The sequence below is a fragment of the Callithrix jacchus genome, chromosome 12 (genome assembly GCF_049354715.1).
Source record: "Callithrix jacchus isolate 240 chromosome 12, calJac240_pri, whole genome shotgun sequence".
Lineage (NCBI taxonomy): Eukaryota > Metazoa > Chordata > Mammalia > Primates > Cebidae > Callithrix > Callithrix jacchus.
In genome coordinates, this window is record NC_133513.1 from 84,962,014 (window position 1) to 84,979,898 (window position 17,885).

General features: G+C 38.6%; 1 protein-coding gene across 25 annotated transcripts in view; it reads right to left on the bottom strand.

Annotated features, from left to right (window-relative positions):
- Positions 1–17,885, bottom strand: part of CPEB3 (cytoplasmic polyadenylation element binding protein 3) — a 248,366-nt gene that overhangs the window by 152,317 nt on the left and 78,164 nt on the right. For 13 of the 25 annotated variants that reach the window (XM_078346025.1, XM_078346026.1, XM_009009967.5 and 10 more), the window contains exon 3: positions 7,993–8,083. In XM_078346025.1, coding sequence (XP_078202151.1) covers positions 7,993–8,083 — 91 coding nt within the window. Of the gene's footprint in view, positions 1–7,923; positions 8,084–17,885 lie in introns of all 25 variants that reach the window. The other 12 variants (XM_078346018.1, XM_035268463.3, XM_035268464.3 and 9 more) reach the window with 1 other exon arrangement.

Here is a 17,885-nt window from a genome sequence, read left to right on the forward strand (position 1 = left end):
AAACTGATTCCAAATTCAGATGAGGCCATTTCTTTTCTCTTCCTTTTGTCCAACAAATACTGTTGTTTAATCAGCTGTGAAAACAGAATCAAGTGTGTGACATCTGGTGATTTTTGTATAATGCACTCTGGTGCTGCCAGCATGACATTTTGTCACCTCTCCACAGTCTGCTATTTTTAAATTGTTCTTGTCAGCTAGCTATCTTTTAAGTACAGTGTAAAATATAAGGTTTCAAACACTGGAAGGCATACTTGGTTTTACTGAGTTAAATGATGCTGTGGAAATCTGAGACTGTGTCCCACTTTCCCCACTGCACAGTATCTGATAAATAGGGGTGAGAGGGGATGAAGGGAGAGGTTGGCGAATAGCGTTACATATAGTTATTCAGTCTGTCAAAATCACAGTCTCATAATCTCAATTCACATTCACATTTAAAACACTATAAAAAAAACTACATCTATCACAATTCAAAGTTCCAAAATCCAACTAAACTCATGCTTTTGAGAGTCCACACATAAAGTGAAATTTGTATTAATTCATAATTAATTATGAAAGTCATCTCTTTACTTCTGCAGTATGTTATGAGATAGGGAACAACTACCATATCTTCCTCTAATCATTCCTTTTGCTCTAAAAACGCAAGTACTTCAGAAAGCTTCATATAACAGAATGTTAGTACCACGTTTCAGAAAGACTTACAGGTAAAATACATATTCTACTGGAATTTATTTCCCACTAACATTCTCTATAAAGTTAGAGAGACATTCTTTTAAAAAAGTATCTTAAAATTGCAATACTGTGATATGCAAAAAATATAGTAAACTGTTTTTTGAAACTCTTTTAAGGAAATGATAAAACATTGGTACTGTAATATTCCAAATATGTTCCAAATAACCAATAAGCAAAAGCTGTGAGCTTAGACGTGAGGTCAAATCCTAGTTTCTTCACATACTAGTAGTGAATAATTTTTGGCAAGTTGTTAAATATTTTGTGTCTCTGTTTCCTCATCCAAGCTGCACTCCAGAACAATTAAATCACAATTCCCAGCCTGGCATGCAGTGGTTCACACCTGTAATCCCGGCACTTTGGGAGGCCAAGGCAGGTGGATGGCTTGAGCTTAGGAGTTAAGACCCAGCCTGGGCAACATGGCGAAACCCTGTCTCTACAAAAAAATTTTTAAAAACTAGGTGGGTGTGGTGGCATGCACCTATAGTCCCAGCTACTCACAAGGCTGAGGTGGAGGAGAGCTTCAGCTGGGAGGTGAAGAATGCAGTGAGCTGAGATCACGCCACTGCACTCTAGCCTGGGTTACACAGAGAGACCCTGTTTCAAAATAATAATCATCATCATCACCATCATCTTTGTCTTTTAAAATTCAGGTGACTTTTTTTTATTGTTGTTGTTGAGATGGAGTCTTGCTCTGTCACCCAGGCTGGAGTGCAGTGGCACAAGCTTGGCTCAAAGCAACCTCCACCTCCCAGGTTCAAGTAATTCTCCTGCCTCAGCCTCCCAAGTAGCTGGGATTACAGGCACCCACCACCACATCTGGCTAATTTTTGTATTTTTAGTAGACACAGGGTTTCACCATGTTGGCCAGGCTGGTCTTGAACTCCTGACCTCAAGTGATCTGCCTGCCTCTGCCTCCCAAAGTGCTTGGATTATAGGTGTGAGCCATTGAGCCTGGCTGCTAAAAACTCAATGATTTAACTGCTATGCTTAAAGGATGATTACACAAATTAATGGGAGGTACTTATACAAATCACACTATTTCTACTTTACTGTTCCTGCCCCCCAAGAATGTACAAAACAAGAACCATCACATCTTGCTGACTTAGAGCCTGTCCCATAACAGTTTGTGTAATCTGCAAACTTTCAAACAAGATAAAGTGATATGGGCTAAAGGGAGATAACGAAAAAATATATCAGTTCTCAACTGACACCTGTTCTTTTCATTTTTCAAATCTCAGTTCCATGAATGGTTAGGGAAGAAAAAAATTCAAATACATAAAAATGTTTTACCAGGCACTAACGCCAAATAATCAGCCAGGCCTATTTTTCTGCTATAAGAGGGAAACTGCATGGGATGAAGAAAAAGCAACTCCTCCCTGTTTTTGCCAAGATGCCGTCTATACTGGGCTTCCCCAATTAGGGTATAGGATCTTACTTCTCTGCTCAATGGACTATAGTTGTTATTTCCTTATGATACTTCTAGAGTTGGGAGAATATGATTAATCAAAGCTAATGACCATGAGTTTTCAGAGTAATTCCATAGGAGCTTGGTGAACCCTCATCACAGGTAGAAAGTCAAGGAACAGCTGTAAGGAGGTTAATAGGGATGAATGAATCTTTTTCCTTATCTCTTACCACACCCATCTCTCTCAACACCTTTAATCCCCTTAATCTCATAGTTATGAAGAGAGTTGGATTTTCCTTCAATCCACTAAAAATGAGAACAGAGAACAATTGCTCCCTCCTACTCTATCTGCCAACTCCTGGATATCTGTGCTTAGAAAAGAAATAAGGAACAGGGCCAGGGCCAGTAGTTCATGTCTATAAACTCAGCAGTTTGGGAGGCTGAGGTGGGAGAATTGCTTGAGCTCAGGAGTTCAAGACCAATCTGGGCAAAATGGCGAAACCCCGTTTCTACAGCAAACAGAAAAAATCAGCCAGGCATGGTGGCCATGCCTCTAGTTCCAACTACTGAGTGGGGCTGAGGCAGAAGGATCGCTTGAGCCTGGGAGGTCAAGGCTGCAGTGAGCCAAGATCATGCCACTGCACTCCAGCCTGGGTGACAGAGCAAGACCCCGTCTCAAAATAATAAATAAATAAAAATAAGAGAAGTTGTCATTAAAGCATTACCCTCTTCAAAAGTCTCCTTTCTCATATTTGAGGCACTCTCTCAAACAAAAGGAAAAGTATAAGACATAGTAAAAAAAAAAAAAAAAAAAAAACCACACACACTCAGGAGACGATTATGTTATTCTGTTATACTTAAGCACTGTAGTTTGGTATCTTTAAAAAGCAAAAAAAGAAAAATAAATTAGTCTGGGTGGGCACAGTGGCTCACGCGTATAATCCATTTCGGGAGGCCGAGGCAGGCAAATCATGAGGTCAGAAGTTCAAGACCAGTCTGGCCAGCATGGTGAAACCCCGTCTCTACTAAAACATACAAAAAGTGCATGGTGGTGCATGCCTGTAATCCTAGCTACTTGGGAGACTGAGGCAGGAGAATTGCTTGAACTCGGGAGGCAGAGGTTGCAGTGAGCTGGGATCGCACCATTACACTCCAGTCTGGGTGAGAGAGCAAGACTCCTTCTCTCGAAAAAAAATAAATAAGTAAAAAATAAATTAATCCAATTTTTATTTAAATACTCATTTTGTGACTGATTAATGCTGTAGAAGGTATTTTTCAGTGTTCTGTGAAGAAAGTTCAATTCAGCTTTTCTTCCATATAATTTTTATCTTGGGGGATGACATAGGGAACCTTTTAAAATTTCCTACAAATATTTTCAAGGCTGGTCAACTGAATACATAACCGAAAAACTATTAAAGCTTATTTACTTTCCTAAAACAGAAGTCTCATTATCTCCTAAACTTCCTATTCTGTCATCTCCCACACTAAACTCTTTTTTCCCTTGAATCAAGACAGTTGAATAAAGGGATTTTTGACTAAATACATTTCTAAGATAAAATATAATTGTGAACATATTTTTACCACGTTCTTTAAGTACATCTTGAAGTACTTTATTCTCCATAAATTGGATATCCTATTTTATATTTTTTATGTCATTCAGATATACAATTTTGGAAAGCCAAAATAACCAAAAAATTATTTTCCTTTCTCCTTTAAGTGTCTTTGAAAAGGATAAGACATTTATCCTTCAGTAATCACTACTTATTTATGAAAAATATAAAATTTTGACACCTTGTATCTGAAAAATTTCAACATTTAGCTGCAGTCTAGTTGGAAAGAAGTTAATATTATAAGGATACCATGACTACTTCCAGCAAAAAATTGTGAATAGAATTCAGAGCCAGAACGCACACCCAGATTTCACTGACTGCAAAGTCAGAAAGGCTGAGTTGAAATGTCATCTGCTATATGGAGAATATAAAATATCTTGAAGGATGTTAATAAAAATAATAACCTTTTTTACCTCTAGGTAGAGAGTCTCTGGTGATTTCTTTTAACTTTCCTATTTGTCCTTTTAGGTATTACTTGAATTTCTCTGTTTTGTTTTATTTTGCTTGAGATGGAGTCTCACTCTGTCACCCAGGATGGAGTGCAGTGCTGTGATCTCGGCTCACTGCAACCTCCGCCTCCCAGGTTCAAGCGATTCTTCTGCCTTAGTCTCCTGAGTAGCAGGGATTATAGGCACATGCTACAACACCTGACTAGTTTTTGTATTTTTAGTAGAGACAGTGTTTCACCATGTTGGTCAGGCTGATCTTGAACTCCTGACCCACCTGTCATGGCCTCCCAAAGTACTGAGATTACAGGCGTGAGCCACCGCACCTGGCCTGGATTTCTTATAATGAGTAAAAATGTACTTTTTTTTCTGAAGAAAAAGGAAAAACAAAAACCAGTTACTCTGGGACCGGGTGCGGTGCTCACACCTGTAATCCCAGCACTTTGGGAGGCTGAGGCAGGTGGATCGCCTGAGATTAGGCGTTTGAGATCAGTAGTCTGGCCAATGCGGTAAAACCCTGTATCTATTAAAAATACAAAAAATAGCTGGGCATAGTAGCAGGTGCCTGTAATCCCAGCTACTCGGGAAGCTGAGGCAAAAGAATCACCTGAATCCAAGAGGTGGAGGTTGCAGTGAGCAGCGATTGTGCCATTGCACTCCAGCCTAGGCAACAAGAGTGAGACTTCGTCTCAAAACAAATAAACATATGACAACAACAAAATAAAAACATTACTCTCTACTTGAGTTTTGAGGCCCTAAACAGTGTCCCCATGTTCAAGTAGGAATAAAGGATATTGAAACCACGAAGGAAAGCAAGATGGTATAAAGGGAAGTGCTTCTGGGCAGACTCATACAGAAGCCACATCGTAGTTCCTCTAGCCTACCATCCTTCTCTTAAAGCTCAATCCACCTAAATGTTTATATCTTTTGACCCAAAGATTCTCACTATGAATTTACCTTAAGGAAAAGCTATGTGCAAGAACTCATCCATGGCAGCATTACCTATAACGAAGGCAAAACTGGAAACAACCTAAAAGTCTAAAGTCAAGGCCTACCAATAAATTACAAAGATCTGATAGACGCATGGACAATGTTTATTATATGTGAATCAGAAAAAGAACACACCATTGTAATCTTCATTTTTTAGTTATTTTTTGTTTTTATAATTTTCTCTACTTTTTAAAGTAAAAAATTATTTAAAATATTTTCCTTAAAATGCAAGTATCAGCTGGACATGGTGGCTCATGCCTGTAATTCCAGCACTGTGGGAGGCCAAAGTGAGCAAATCACTTGAGGTCTAGAGTCTAAGAACAGCCTGGCTCACATGATGAAATCCCATCTCTTTTAAATATGCAAAAACTAGCTGGGCAAGGTGGTGGGTGCTGGTTATCCCAGCTACTCGGGAGGCTGAGGCAGAAGAATCATTTGCACTCAGGAGGCAGAGGTTTCAGTGAGCCAAGATTGTGCCACTGCACTCCAGCCTGGCCAACAGAGCAAGACTCTGTCTCAGAAAAAAAAAAAAAAAATGCAAGTATCATAATTGTTAGTAGAGGTAACAGGGATTAAACACTTGGTACCATAAATCAGATAGATCTAAAAGTCTCCCAGCTGAAAAAGGGAAGTAAAAAGCTCAAACCCCCTAACCAAAGGACAGTGATACAGCAATGTCTTTGACCACTGGGAAGTAGTCCATTCATAGAAAATCAATGTGGGTGATATGATGAATTGTGAAGTTGCAACCATATTGAAGCTCTAAAAAAAATACATACTAAGTGCCTTCCAACTTACTGGACATATCATCTGTGTCCAGCTTATTTCTATAGATGAAACCTCATATTCACAAGTACAATGAAGAAAACCATGCAGAGGTAGTTGAACATGCAATAAAAAGCTCATCATAAATGGAATATGGTATTTACATTACCTCACAGTCAAGTACTCTCCTTAAACTCTGCCAGTACTACACTCAACAGGGCACAACAGTTCCTGTTTAACCAATATTTTAAAACTCTGGAAAATTATAGACTATAATCAAAGATCCTTTCATAATCTTTTATTGAAAGAACAAAAGAATACAGACCAAGGTAAACATAAAGATATTAATAAAGAACAGGAGTTGGATATTTTAGGATAATTAGAAGAGGCTTATAGCTTCCTTCTTACGGTAAAGAAGGAAGACAAATGGACCCTTAAAAGATACTGAAAACACGAAACAGTCTGTGAATGTTGTTGGTTTTTTCTTAACACGATTCTTACTTCTAAATGATAAATGCTTTAAATTACCATGTACCTAATTTTTTAACTGAAGAAAGACGTGGTAACAGTGACTAAATATAACAAAGCATAAATAACATTTTTTTTCCTATGTCTGAAGGCCTTATAATCTAGCTTTCCAGCTGGGCACAGTGGCTCATCTCATAATCCCAGCACTTTGGGAGGCCGAGGTGGGTGGATCACCTGACGTTGGGAGTTCGAGACCAGCCTGACCAACATGGAGAAACCCCATCTCTACTAAAAATACAAAATTAGCCAGGTGTGGTGGTGCATGCCTGTAATCCCAGCTACTTGGGAGGCTGAGGCAGGAAAATCGGTTGGAGGTTGCAGTGAGCCAAGATCATGCCATTGCACTCTAGCTTGGGCAATAAGAGCAAAAGAGTGAAACCCCATCTCAAAAGAAAAAAAAAAAACTAGCCTTCCCTAAAATCCCTTCTTTTCTTTATAACTTATTAACTACTTTCTTTTCACTGGAAAATGAGGAAAGCAGAAGAAAATCATGAGTGTGACAAGAAAATGAAAGAGATTCCTGGTGTGACTCAAGGAAATGAGCATCCGGTGTTCACAGTCATTCACACTATAATATGGGCCTAGAGAGAACCAGAGGTGATCACATTCCTCACGATTTTGAAAGACATGGTTCATACAAGATGGGCATCCCCATGGCTATCTCTTCACAGTTTTCAGAAATTTAGATCTTAACCCAAGTATAATGGGTATTTCCACAGGTGATTTTCATTACAGTATTTTAAAATATCATAAAGTCTCTAAAAAGTCCTATAATCCATAAAAAGATCTGTAATTATTAATTCAACACTAACATCAGTCCTGAAATTACATAGGCTCTAAAAACAGGAAGTCCTAATATTGCCAACTTTGAGACTTTCTGCCTTATATTTAACCCAAAACATTTAAATACTTTAAGATATTTTTTTCTTGTGTTTTAGCCTTAGAGAATGCAAAGGGTCACTGGCTGCCCCTAAGCCTGGGTAGTTATACTTTCCTATACTAGAAAGGTAATTATGCTTTAATAAAATAGAAGTCCTTTATATGAAGTTTTCTGAAGCAATCTTTGGAGATTGGTTTACTAACTCTGACAGTTCCTTGCAGTATATATACATGGACTTAAACCAATTATCCAGTTTCAGTTGAGGATTCCAAATGCACACAGCCCAGAAAATCTGGCTGCTGGTCTCATGCTATAACTCAGGATGTGACTGACCTCAGCTACCCAATTCATGTTCCTGCCAAACATGACTGATTATAACCACCTTGATTATCATAGGTAGCTGAACCCAGGTTAAAGAAAAAAATCAACTTTAAATACATTCCACAATGCTTTACAGAAGCAAAACAAAAACAAGCAAACAAAAAACAAACAAGAAAAATAAAAATTACTAAAAAGCTGATTTTTGCTTAAAACACCAAGCAAGAAAGTGGACATATGAATATTCCTAACCTGCAAAATGATTCCTCCACATTATATCAGCGAAACTCATTGGTGGGCCACTGGGAGGGTAGTGTTTACCTTTCAGAGGCTCATGATCAGTCCTTATCATATCCATTAAGGAGTTCTCCAACGAGTGCAAGTTAAAAGTGTCATAGGGCCTACTCCGGTCCTAAAAATACAAACACAAAAAAAGACAATACATAAAATTACTTCATAAAATTAACACCATATCATTTGCTTCCTGCTGCGGATTGATGACATGAATGAAAGTTACAGATGGCTCTAATAGCATACAGTCCTTCTTTTTATTTGTTTATTGATTTACTTTGTAGAAATGGGGTTCTTGCTATGTTTTTCAGGCTGGTCTTCAACACCTGGGCTCAAGCAATTCTCCAGTCTTGGCCTCCGAAAGTTCTGGGATTATAGATGTGAGCCACTGCGCTCATCCTGCTCTTTTCATTAATAATGGCTTGTTATGCCTGTAATGCCAGTACTTTGGGAAACCAAGGTGGGCAGATCACTTGAGGTCAGGAGTTCGAGACCAGCCTGGCCAACATGGTGAAACCTTGCCTCTACTAAAAATGCAAAAATTAGCCAGGTGTAGTAGCGAGCACCTGTAATCCCAGCTACTCAGGAGGCTGGGGCAGAAGAATCGCTTGAACCTGGAAGGCAGAGGTTGCAGTGAGCCGCTGTTACGCCACTGTAATCTAGCTGCAGCGACAGAGCAAGACTTCATCTCAAAAAAAAAAAAAAAAAATGATTTGGCAACATTAAGTTTAATACAAGTTTCCATAATTAATTAAATTAAATTGTATCATTTTCCCAAATACTGTATAACTTAATACCCCAATACTTCAGAGCGACTTTCTCGCAAATGAACTAAAATAGTAAATTTAAAAGGAGAGTCAAGTGAATTGGCTTTGCTCTCTACCCTCCACCCACTACCTCTATTGTCAAATGAAGAGAGATGTTTCCCCCCAGAGGAAGACTACAATTTTTTTTTCTTGAGACAAGGTCTTGCTCTGTTGTCCAGGTTGAAGTACAGTGGTACAATCATGGCTCACCTCAGCCCCGACCTCCTGAGCTCAAGCAATCCTCCCACCTCAACCTTCCTAGTAGCTAGGACACGTGCCACCATGCCCAGCTAATTTAAAAAAAAATTTTTTTGTAGAGCTGGGGTATCACTCTGTTGCCCAGGCTGGTCTGGAGCTCCTGGGTGCAAACGATAAAGACCACAATTAAGAACTCAAATGGAATCATTTTCCTGAAAAATCAAAGGGCATCTATAATTTCAATGAAAATGTATTGGATATCTTTAACAGTTCTCACCAGTAAGTTGCATATATTAGATACACTTTTTAAAAATAAAAACGTGTTCAACGTTGTATTTGTGAAGATAATGGCAAAAAGAAAAAAAAATTTTTAAGTGTCCAAAGTACTAAAATTACCTGTTGAAAAGCACTCACATGAAGAAACTTTAACCCAAAGTAGTATTTTCAAGATGTTAAATTCAAAAACATTTTGAAGCTAGAAATCTAACACAAACTTAGTGAAGAAAAAAATAATTATTTCACCATATTTCACTCAAGCCTGCAGGAGACTATCACCTACAAACTCTTCTTAGTAACTGAGCCTCAAGAGAAACACAGCTCATATTCTAAGTTAATACTATAGAACAGATCAAATTTGCTTTGGTTAAGAAAAGCAAGATGGCTGGGCGTGGTGGCTCACGTTTGTAATCCCAGCACTCTGGGAGGCTGAGGCAGGTGGATCACCTGAGGTCAGGAGTTCAAGACCAGCCTGCCCAACATGGTGAAACTTGTCTCTACTAAAAATACAAAAATTAGCCAGGTGTGGTGGCAGGTGCTTGTAATCCCAGCTACTGGGGAGGCTGAGGCAGGAGAATCACTTGAACCTTGGAGGCAGAGATTGTGGTGAGCCGAGTTCGCACCACCGCACACCAACCTGGGCGACAGAGTAAGACTGTCTCAAAAAAAAGAAAGAAAGAAAGAAAGAAAAGCAAGACGGCATACATCTCAACAACCAAACCAAATCAAACTACAGTGATAAGAGATTATTTTCAGGGTCTTGAGCAGTCTTATCCAGCCTTGCATTTGATCATTTATCCTTTTCTATGGACAACACTCACCCATAACCTATCTCTCCCCTTGGATAGGAAAGAGACATGGAATATTTCTTTGGTTCTCTACTTTGGTCTCTATACAATCTAAGAAGGTCTTTTCTTTTAGCTTTGAAGTCTTCCTGCAAATCATTTGTTTTGCTTTGGGTTCAAGTTATTAGTAGAAACTCTAAGGAGTAAAGCAAATTTCCAGAAATGCAGCCTTATCTGTACCCATAAGAGGTGTCTATCATATAATCTGCCAAAAGACAAAGCCAGAGGTAAAGAAGTATGCTGATGAGAAGGCTAAATGATAACATATTTCTGGCACTAACAATCCCAAAATGAATTATCTAGGAGCCCTCTATCATTATCCACATTTCTAACTGGAACTCTAAAGACATGAGAGTATTTCAGAATAGACTGACACGGTAAGGGAACTATAAGAAAAGGCTATTTGAAGGCATTCAAGAATCTTTTCAGATAGGACAGTTTATTTTTTCATTTAATTACTGATAACCCCTCAGGGTAGATAATAACATACCCATTTTATTCATGTAGAAGGAAAGGTTCAGAAAAGATTCAAGAGCCCTTAATGCTAAAACCTAAGGAGTATAAAAATCTGACCAAAGAAATTAATCAAATCCATGGTTACTTCTACAGAAAAATAGCATTGCAACTAACTACACATTCCTCGCAATGTGACAGTGAGTGCCTATCACAAATGGATATCAGACATTAGATGACTACCTGTCAGAAAAATTAAAGAGGATATTAGGAGGGGGGATTCATGTAACTAAATTGAAATGGTTCCCAAACCTGTCAGACTGTCAAAAATCACAAGCAGAGCCAATTAAAACACAGATTCCTAGGCTTCAGCTCAAACCTACTTAATCATAATTTAAAACAAAATAAAGTCTTATGACTGGCTAGACCCACTAAACTGGATGATTCTTCAAGTTAACCCTTTACACCCATGATTCTGTTCAGTAAAATTGGACAGTAAAGTGAGGGTAGGGATTAGTGTGAGCAGCAGGCAATAAACAAGCCTGGCCATCTTGCAGAGGGTTAGTTTTGCAGTCTTCTGATTTACTGTATGTTAGAGAAGCAGTTGGTAACCTAGTTTTTAAAAGCACAAATTTTAAAATCAAAATCAGATTTTCAAATTCTGGCTCTCCCACTTACTGGCATGTCACTTTGAATACGTTTCTAAGACTTGGTTATCTTCATCTAGAAAATGGGATAATTTTCCAGGTGCAGTGGCTCATGCCTGTAATCCCAGCACTTTGGGTGGCAAAGGTGGGCAGATCATTTGAGGTCAAGAGTTTGAGATCAGCTTGGCCAACATGATGAAACTTCACTTCTACTAAAAATACAAAAAAAAATTAGCCGGGCATGATGGGAGGTGCCTGTAATCCCAGCTACTCGGGAGGCTGAGGCAGGACCATCACTTGAACCTGAGAGGCAGAGGTTACAGTGAGCCTAGATCACGTCATTGCACTCCAGGCTGGGTGACAGAGTGAGACTCTGTCTCAAAAAAAAAAAAAAAGGAGTAATTCTCTCTCCATGGTTTCATCAGTACTAAATAACAGAACGTATAAGCATCTGTACCATGGTGGCTACTGTAATATTAGGGAGAATACAAACAGACTTCTGTGATGCCACCTCAAGAGTACTGAAACAAAAATTTTTAAACCTAGCAGTCCACAGATGCTAACCTAACATGGTTCACTAACGCTCAACAGATGCTAATCTAACAGGGTTCACTAACGCTCAACAGATGAAAACATATGACATGTGAAAGGCATAACAGAATTTGCACAGGCTTCTTAATTAAACAAATTTCAGGCCTCTGAGAGTTCTCATTAAAATTAATTCCATCCATGCCTCATCAACTTATATTTGCTGCATACCATTCATCCTTTTTGTTTTACAAGTAGTAAACATTGCTGAAATAACTGATTAACCAGGAAGCCTGCAAGAAACAGAACAAAAAGGATGGAAAAAAACCAGAAAAATCTAGCAAAATTCATTAACATAAATTAGGTATACAGAAAACTAGGCCATAATTTGTCATTCAATGACAAAAGTTATAAGTGGCAACTAACCTGTTAGGTCTTTTTTCATAAGTTTTGTTTCCCAAAATACAGCAACAGGAAAACATCATTATTTGTTTTAACAAGCAAACACACCAAGAAATATTAGAACAGCTATAAATAATGCAGCCCATTATTGACTCTTTTTGTCTGATAATAACCAGTGAAGATGTTGTCAGTTAATTGTACACAGAACAGCTTATCTCCACTGAATTAGTTCTCTTTCATCCCTCGGCTGGATTTATATTAATAAATTTACCAAGTATTTAATATGTGCCTGTCACTGTTCTAAGTATGCTATGTGCATTATTTCTCAACACTATGAAGTAGGTAGCTTTTGTCCCATTTTATAAATTAAACAATTAAGTCTTGGAGAGAATAAATAACTGGCTCAAGTCTCATCAACAGGGTTGGTGAGTGGCAGAGCCAGGACTCGAATCCAGACAAATTCAGACTGCACTCTTAAGGACTCTTATTGTACTGCTTCCCTGACTTCCTCCTATTCCTTCTAGCCTTAAATTCTTTCTACAAACACCCTCTTTAACTTAATCTGTCACAATCCAGAGAGAGACTTCTTTGATCCCATCCTGCAGCACAAGCAACCTGACCCTCACTTGCCCTTGGTCAATCACCTTTGCTCAACTGCCAACTAATTAACCTCAAGAAGTAGTTTGATCTATCTCTAGACAACCCCAGGACCACCTGTAACAGCCCTATCCCATTCACCTGCCCTTTTCTTGGAAGAGGAATCCAGAACCCCTTGCTACCCTTTCTGGCTTAAACCCAGACATTTCCTCTCCTAGAGATACAAAGTGGAAGGCTGCAAGGGCCAACAGCATCTGTGGCTAAAAGCAGCTCTGGAACCAAATGATAAAATTAACCATGTTGCCTTCTATGTGCTAGGCACTGGACTAAATGCTTTAAAGTTCTATCTCTTTCCTCATCACAACCCTGCAGGGTAGGCATTACCTCCATTTCACTGAGGAAAAAAAACTGAGGCTCACAAAGGTTTATGTAACTGCTCAGTCACAGAGCTGATCAGAAATCAGGACATAAAGTCAGGTCAGTGACTCTGGAGTCCATGCCGGTAATGTTCTAGTACTTCACACTGACTAGCTGCAGTGTGGCCCATGAACTAGGGGGGTTTAGTTGGGAAGAAAGGGACACAGAGAGGACCAAAAATCAAAAGGAGAGCAGATGTTTGAAAGAGCTAGGAAAGGATAAATGTGGTCATAGAATAATACAGAAAAACCTTTAAGAGTTATTCCTAAGGAAGGGTTTTCTATTTATCACATGACTGCAACATATATATGGATAAAACAGTCCAAAGTTAAATGCATCTAATGCATAAGAAAGGACTAACTGGCCAGGTGCGGTGGCTCACCCTGTAATCCCAGCACTTTGGGAGGCCAGGGCAGATGGATCACCTGAGATCAGGAGTTCAAGATTAGCCTGACCAACATGGATAAACCCTGTCTCTACTAAACATACAAAATTAGCCACGCATGGTGGCACATCTTTGTAATCTCAGCTACTCGGGAGGCTGAGGCAGGAGAATAGTTTGAACCCAGGAGGCGAAGATTACAGTGAGCCAAGATTGAGCCATTGCACTCCAGCTTGGACAACAAGAGTGAAACTCCATCCTCCCCTATAAAAAGAAAAAAAGAAAAGAAAGGACTACCTCACTTCTAAATTTCCATCCTACTGCTCTTATTTTCTACTCAGCATATGTTATTGGGAAAAATCTCAGGTCCCTGTCTACACTATAACCAGTTTAAAAGCAACAAATATGCCTTACCTATTTTTAAATGATATTCATTACATAATATATGAACCTCTTTTTCTCTGAACACACACACACAGAATTTTTTAAATAATTAGATAAATAAATAAATAATAAATAAAACCAACATCTCTAATACTGCCTCCACTCACTCTCTTCAGTCAATGGTATATTTTAACCATTCCAAATGAGACTATTATATTTGCAGTCCTCTGGAAAACCTAATTCTTTATTCTCCTTCAGTCACTCAATTGCAAGCAAATGCTCCTTATAGTTAACCTAAAGCCCTTATGAAGTTGAAACTTTTCTCCCTTTTCTATCCTGGGGAAAAACTGATAAGCATCTACTGTGAGTTTTAATTCTTTAAAATTATTGTTAAACATGGTCTTCCATGCAATAAATTCTCAAGAACCCTCAAAATAGCCCGGTATAAGATTAGAGCATACATAGAAATTATGGATTCCCCATCTTTTTCTTCTGGAGGATGACTAATTCCACTTACTTAAGTCTTTTTAACAGGTTGTGTTTTTACTTGCTGTGTAACAGGAAACCAAGCTAAGGTTCTGGAGAGGTTTAAAAAAAAAAAACAAGGATAGTATCACCTGCTCTGAAGGATGCTCAAAAATTAGATAAGCAAGACTCAACTTGAAGCACATTTTTGCCGAGTCTCCTCATGTTCTTCCTATTCCTAATGTTTCTTCACAGCTCTTTTTGTTTTAGCCAGGCAGGTCAGATAAGAGGCCCACTATATCATATACAGAGAAACATGGCTCTTGGAATTACCTGATACAACCCTGTATTTTGAGGTTGGAGGAATTACCTGATACGACCCTTTATTTTGAGGCTGGATTCAGGAGGGTAAATGCTAGAGTGGTCGATTGTATAAAAAGTTCAAATGCCTCCTGCTGCCATTGCTGACTGTGGTAAACAGTTCATAGTTAGGTACATATGCCATTTTAAAAGGAGTTATTTTCCAATCAGTAGTGTCTAGCTAAAAGAAAAAATTAAAAATCAAATAAAGGGGCCGGGGGCAGTGGCTCATGCCTATAATCCCAGCACTTTGGGAGGCCGAGACGGGTGGATCACGAGGTCAAGAGATCGAGACCATCCTGGTCAATGAGGTGAAACCCCGTCTCTACTAAAAATACAAAAATTAGCTGGGCATGGTGGTGTGCGCCTGTTAGACCCAGCTACTCGGGAGGCTGAGGCAGGAGAATTGCTTGAACCCAGGAGGCGGAGGTTGCGGTGAGCTGAGATTGTGCCATTGCACTCCAGCCTGGGTAACAACAGCCAAACTCCATCTCAAAAAAATAAAATAAAAAGGAGTGATTATACAGCTTAGCAGTGTGCTAGAAAAAAGGCAGAAATGAAGCAGACCCGGGAAGGACACAGAAAGGGAAAGCAGTGACTATCATGGTCAGAAGAGCAGGCATGAAAAAACTACAAAATTTAAAGTTGTCCCTTTCCATGGTTAGTGTGCATATGTGACTTCAGAAAGCAATTAGCTGATATTACCCCAAATCATTGAGTTGGTAGCTAGCAGAATATTATCTCAAGCAGTTTACTAGGTATAACAATAAAGGGGGAGTTTAAACTTTGCTATCCAAACCTATCTTATAACTTTATGCAAAACTATATGTAACTCCCCATATTCTTTTCCTTTTACTGATTAGAAATGCAAAATCCTTCTACAACACTGACTGCTTCCAGGTTTAGTTAGACACTCCTTCCCCCATCCCAGACTGATTCCAGGTAATTAGAACTAAGATATCCTAATTACTTCTTTACATGCCTGTCACCCTCAATAAACTGTAAATCTCATGGGAGCAGAAATGTGTCTTATTTCTCTGCATTCCCATTATCTAGCAGAAGGCCTAGCACAACAGACATTCAGTAAATGCTTACTTCACATTTAAATTGTTCTTTTCATGAATTCACCTTGCAAGATTTTTACTTTAAGAAAGAACTATTCATTTACTAGAATGAATAAACAAACAAACACACATCCTGACAACTCCAAATGCTAAGATGTAGAACAACCAGAATTCTCATTCCTAGTAGGAATGCAAAATGGCACAGCCAGTTTGGAAAAACAGTTTGGCTGTTTCTTACAAAGTTAAACATACACTTAAGCACACAACCAAGCAGTCCCACTCCCAGGTATTTACCCAAGACAAATAAAAACACACGGACACACAAAAACCCTTGGATCCATATACACTGATGTTTATAACAACTTTGTAAAACAGCGTTATTTATAATTTCCCCAAACTGAAAAGTACCCAACTGCCTATCAACTGGTAAACGGATAAACAAATTTTGGCACATCCATATAATGAATAACATTCAGCAGTAAAAATAAATAAAGTACTCTAAATATACCTAGTATGCACCCACAAAAATTATAAATTATAAAATTAAAAATACAAAATTTAAAAAATAAATAAGTAACATTCTACAAAATGGATGAACCTTAAAAACACTGTAAGTGAAAGAAGACGATCACAAAAAAATCACATATCATATGATTCCATTTATATGAAATGTCCAGAACAGACATATTATTTGTACAGACAGAAAGTAGATTGGTCATTGCCTAAAGTTGGAGAAATCAGGTCGAAATGCAGATTGACTTCTAGTGGGTATGGGTTTTCTATTGGGGGTGATAAAAATATTCTAAAATTAGATTGTAATGATTGACATACAATTTTTTAATTACACTAAAAACCACTACATTGTATATTTTAAAAGAGTGAACTTCATGATATGTGAATTATATCTCAATAAAGCTATTATTTTTATTTTTTCTTATCTTTTTATGTTTATTTGTTTTTTAAGCTATCATTTTTAAAAGGCATTTGTAAGACTTTAACAGAACTATGACAATTCCTATAAATCATCTAACTTTAGGTATAAGACATAAGTGACCCAATATATATATATATATATATTTTAGAGGTATAGCTGGGATTACAGGTGCCTGCCACCACAGCCAACTAATTCTTGTGTTTTTAGTAGAGATGGGGTTTCACCATGTTGGCCAGGCTGGTCTTGAACTCCTGAACTCAGGTGATTCACTCACCTCAGCCTCCCAAAGTGCTGGGATTACAGACATGAGCCACCGCACCAGGCCCAAAGAAATTTTTTGAGCTCAAGGAAGGCAAAGTCTTAACTTCAGCTGCTCCATTCAGGAGCCACTGAAGAACCCCAGGAATTAACCTAAACCAGACAGAGGTAAAAATCCCAAGGCAACCCTACTGCCAGTCAAATAACTAATGCCATCTATCATCACAACATGCATCATTTACATTTCTAAAGATGTCTTTACTATTTCTCCAGAAAACCATAAGCAATTATTAACCATATCACCCACACAAACAGGAACTTCTGTCTCTATTTCTGATGAGGTACTTTTTAATCCCACGGATTCCTGTCTTACAGTGATTTACTATATTCTTCAGAGACCCAGCTCATCCCATTTATGAACAGGGCACATTTTAAGAATGATGTGCTATAGCATCTCCCTAGAAGCATCACTGAGCCATAAAAGATACCTATAAGCCTGCCCTCATCTCCCTAGAAGCATCACTGAGCCATAAAAGATACCTATAAGCCTGCCCTGCTGCTAATTTCAATTGCTGTTTGACATGGGTGGTTGGGTAAGGAGACATACAGCAGAATTCGCAGATTCACTAGAATCTGACAGGGGCCACGAAGTGAATGCTTCTGCTGTGCCCCCCGCCCCCGACCCCCGTTATCTCCTTGATCCTTGAATTTAGGAACTAAGCAGCAACTTTTATGCATATCATCCTATGGCAATGAAAGCAATAAATCAACAGCTGTGTCAATTTAGGCTAGCAGCTTTCTAGGGCTCCTACCCCTTTTAAAAACCAACAGATGATGCCCTGCCCAGTGTATACAGGGATTAAGAGCTACAGATTATAGCTCTTCATTGTCACTCTCTGGCCACCAG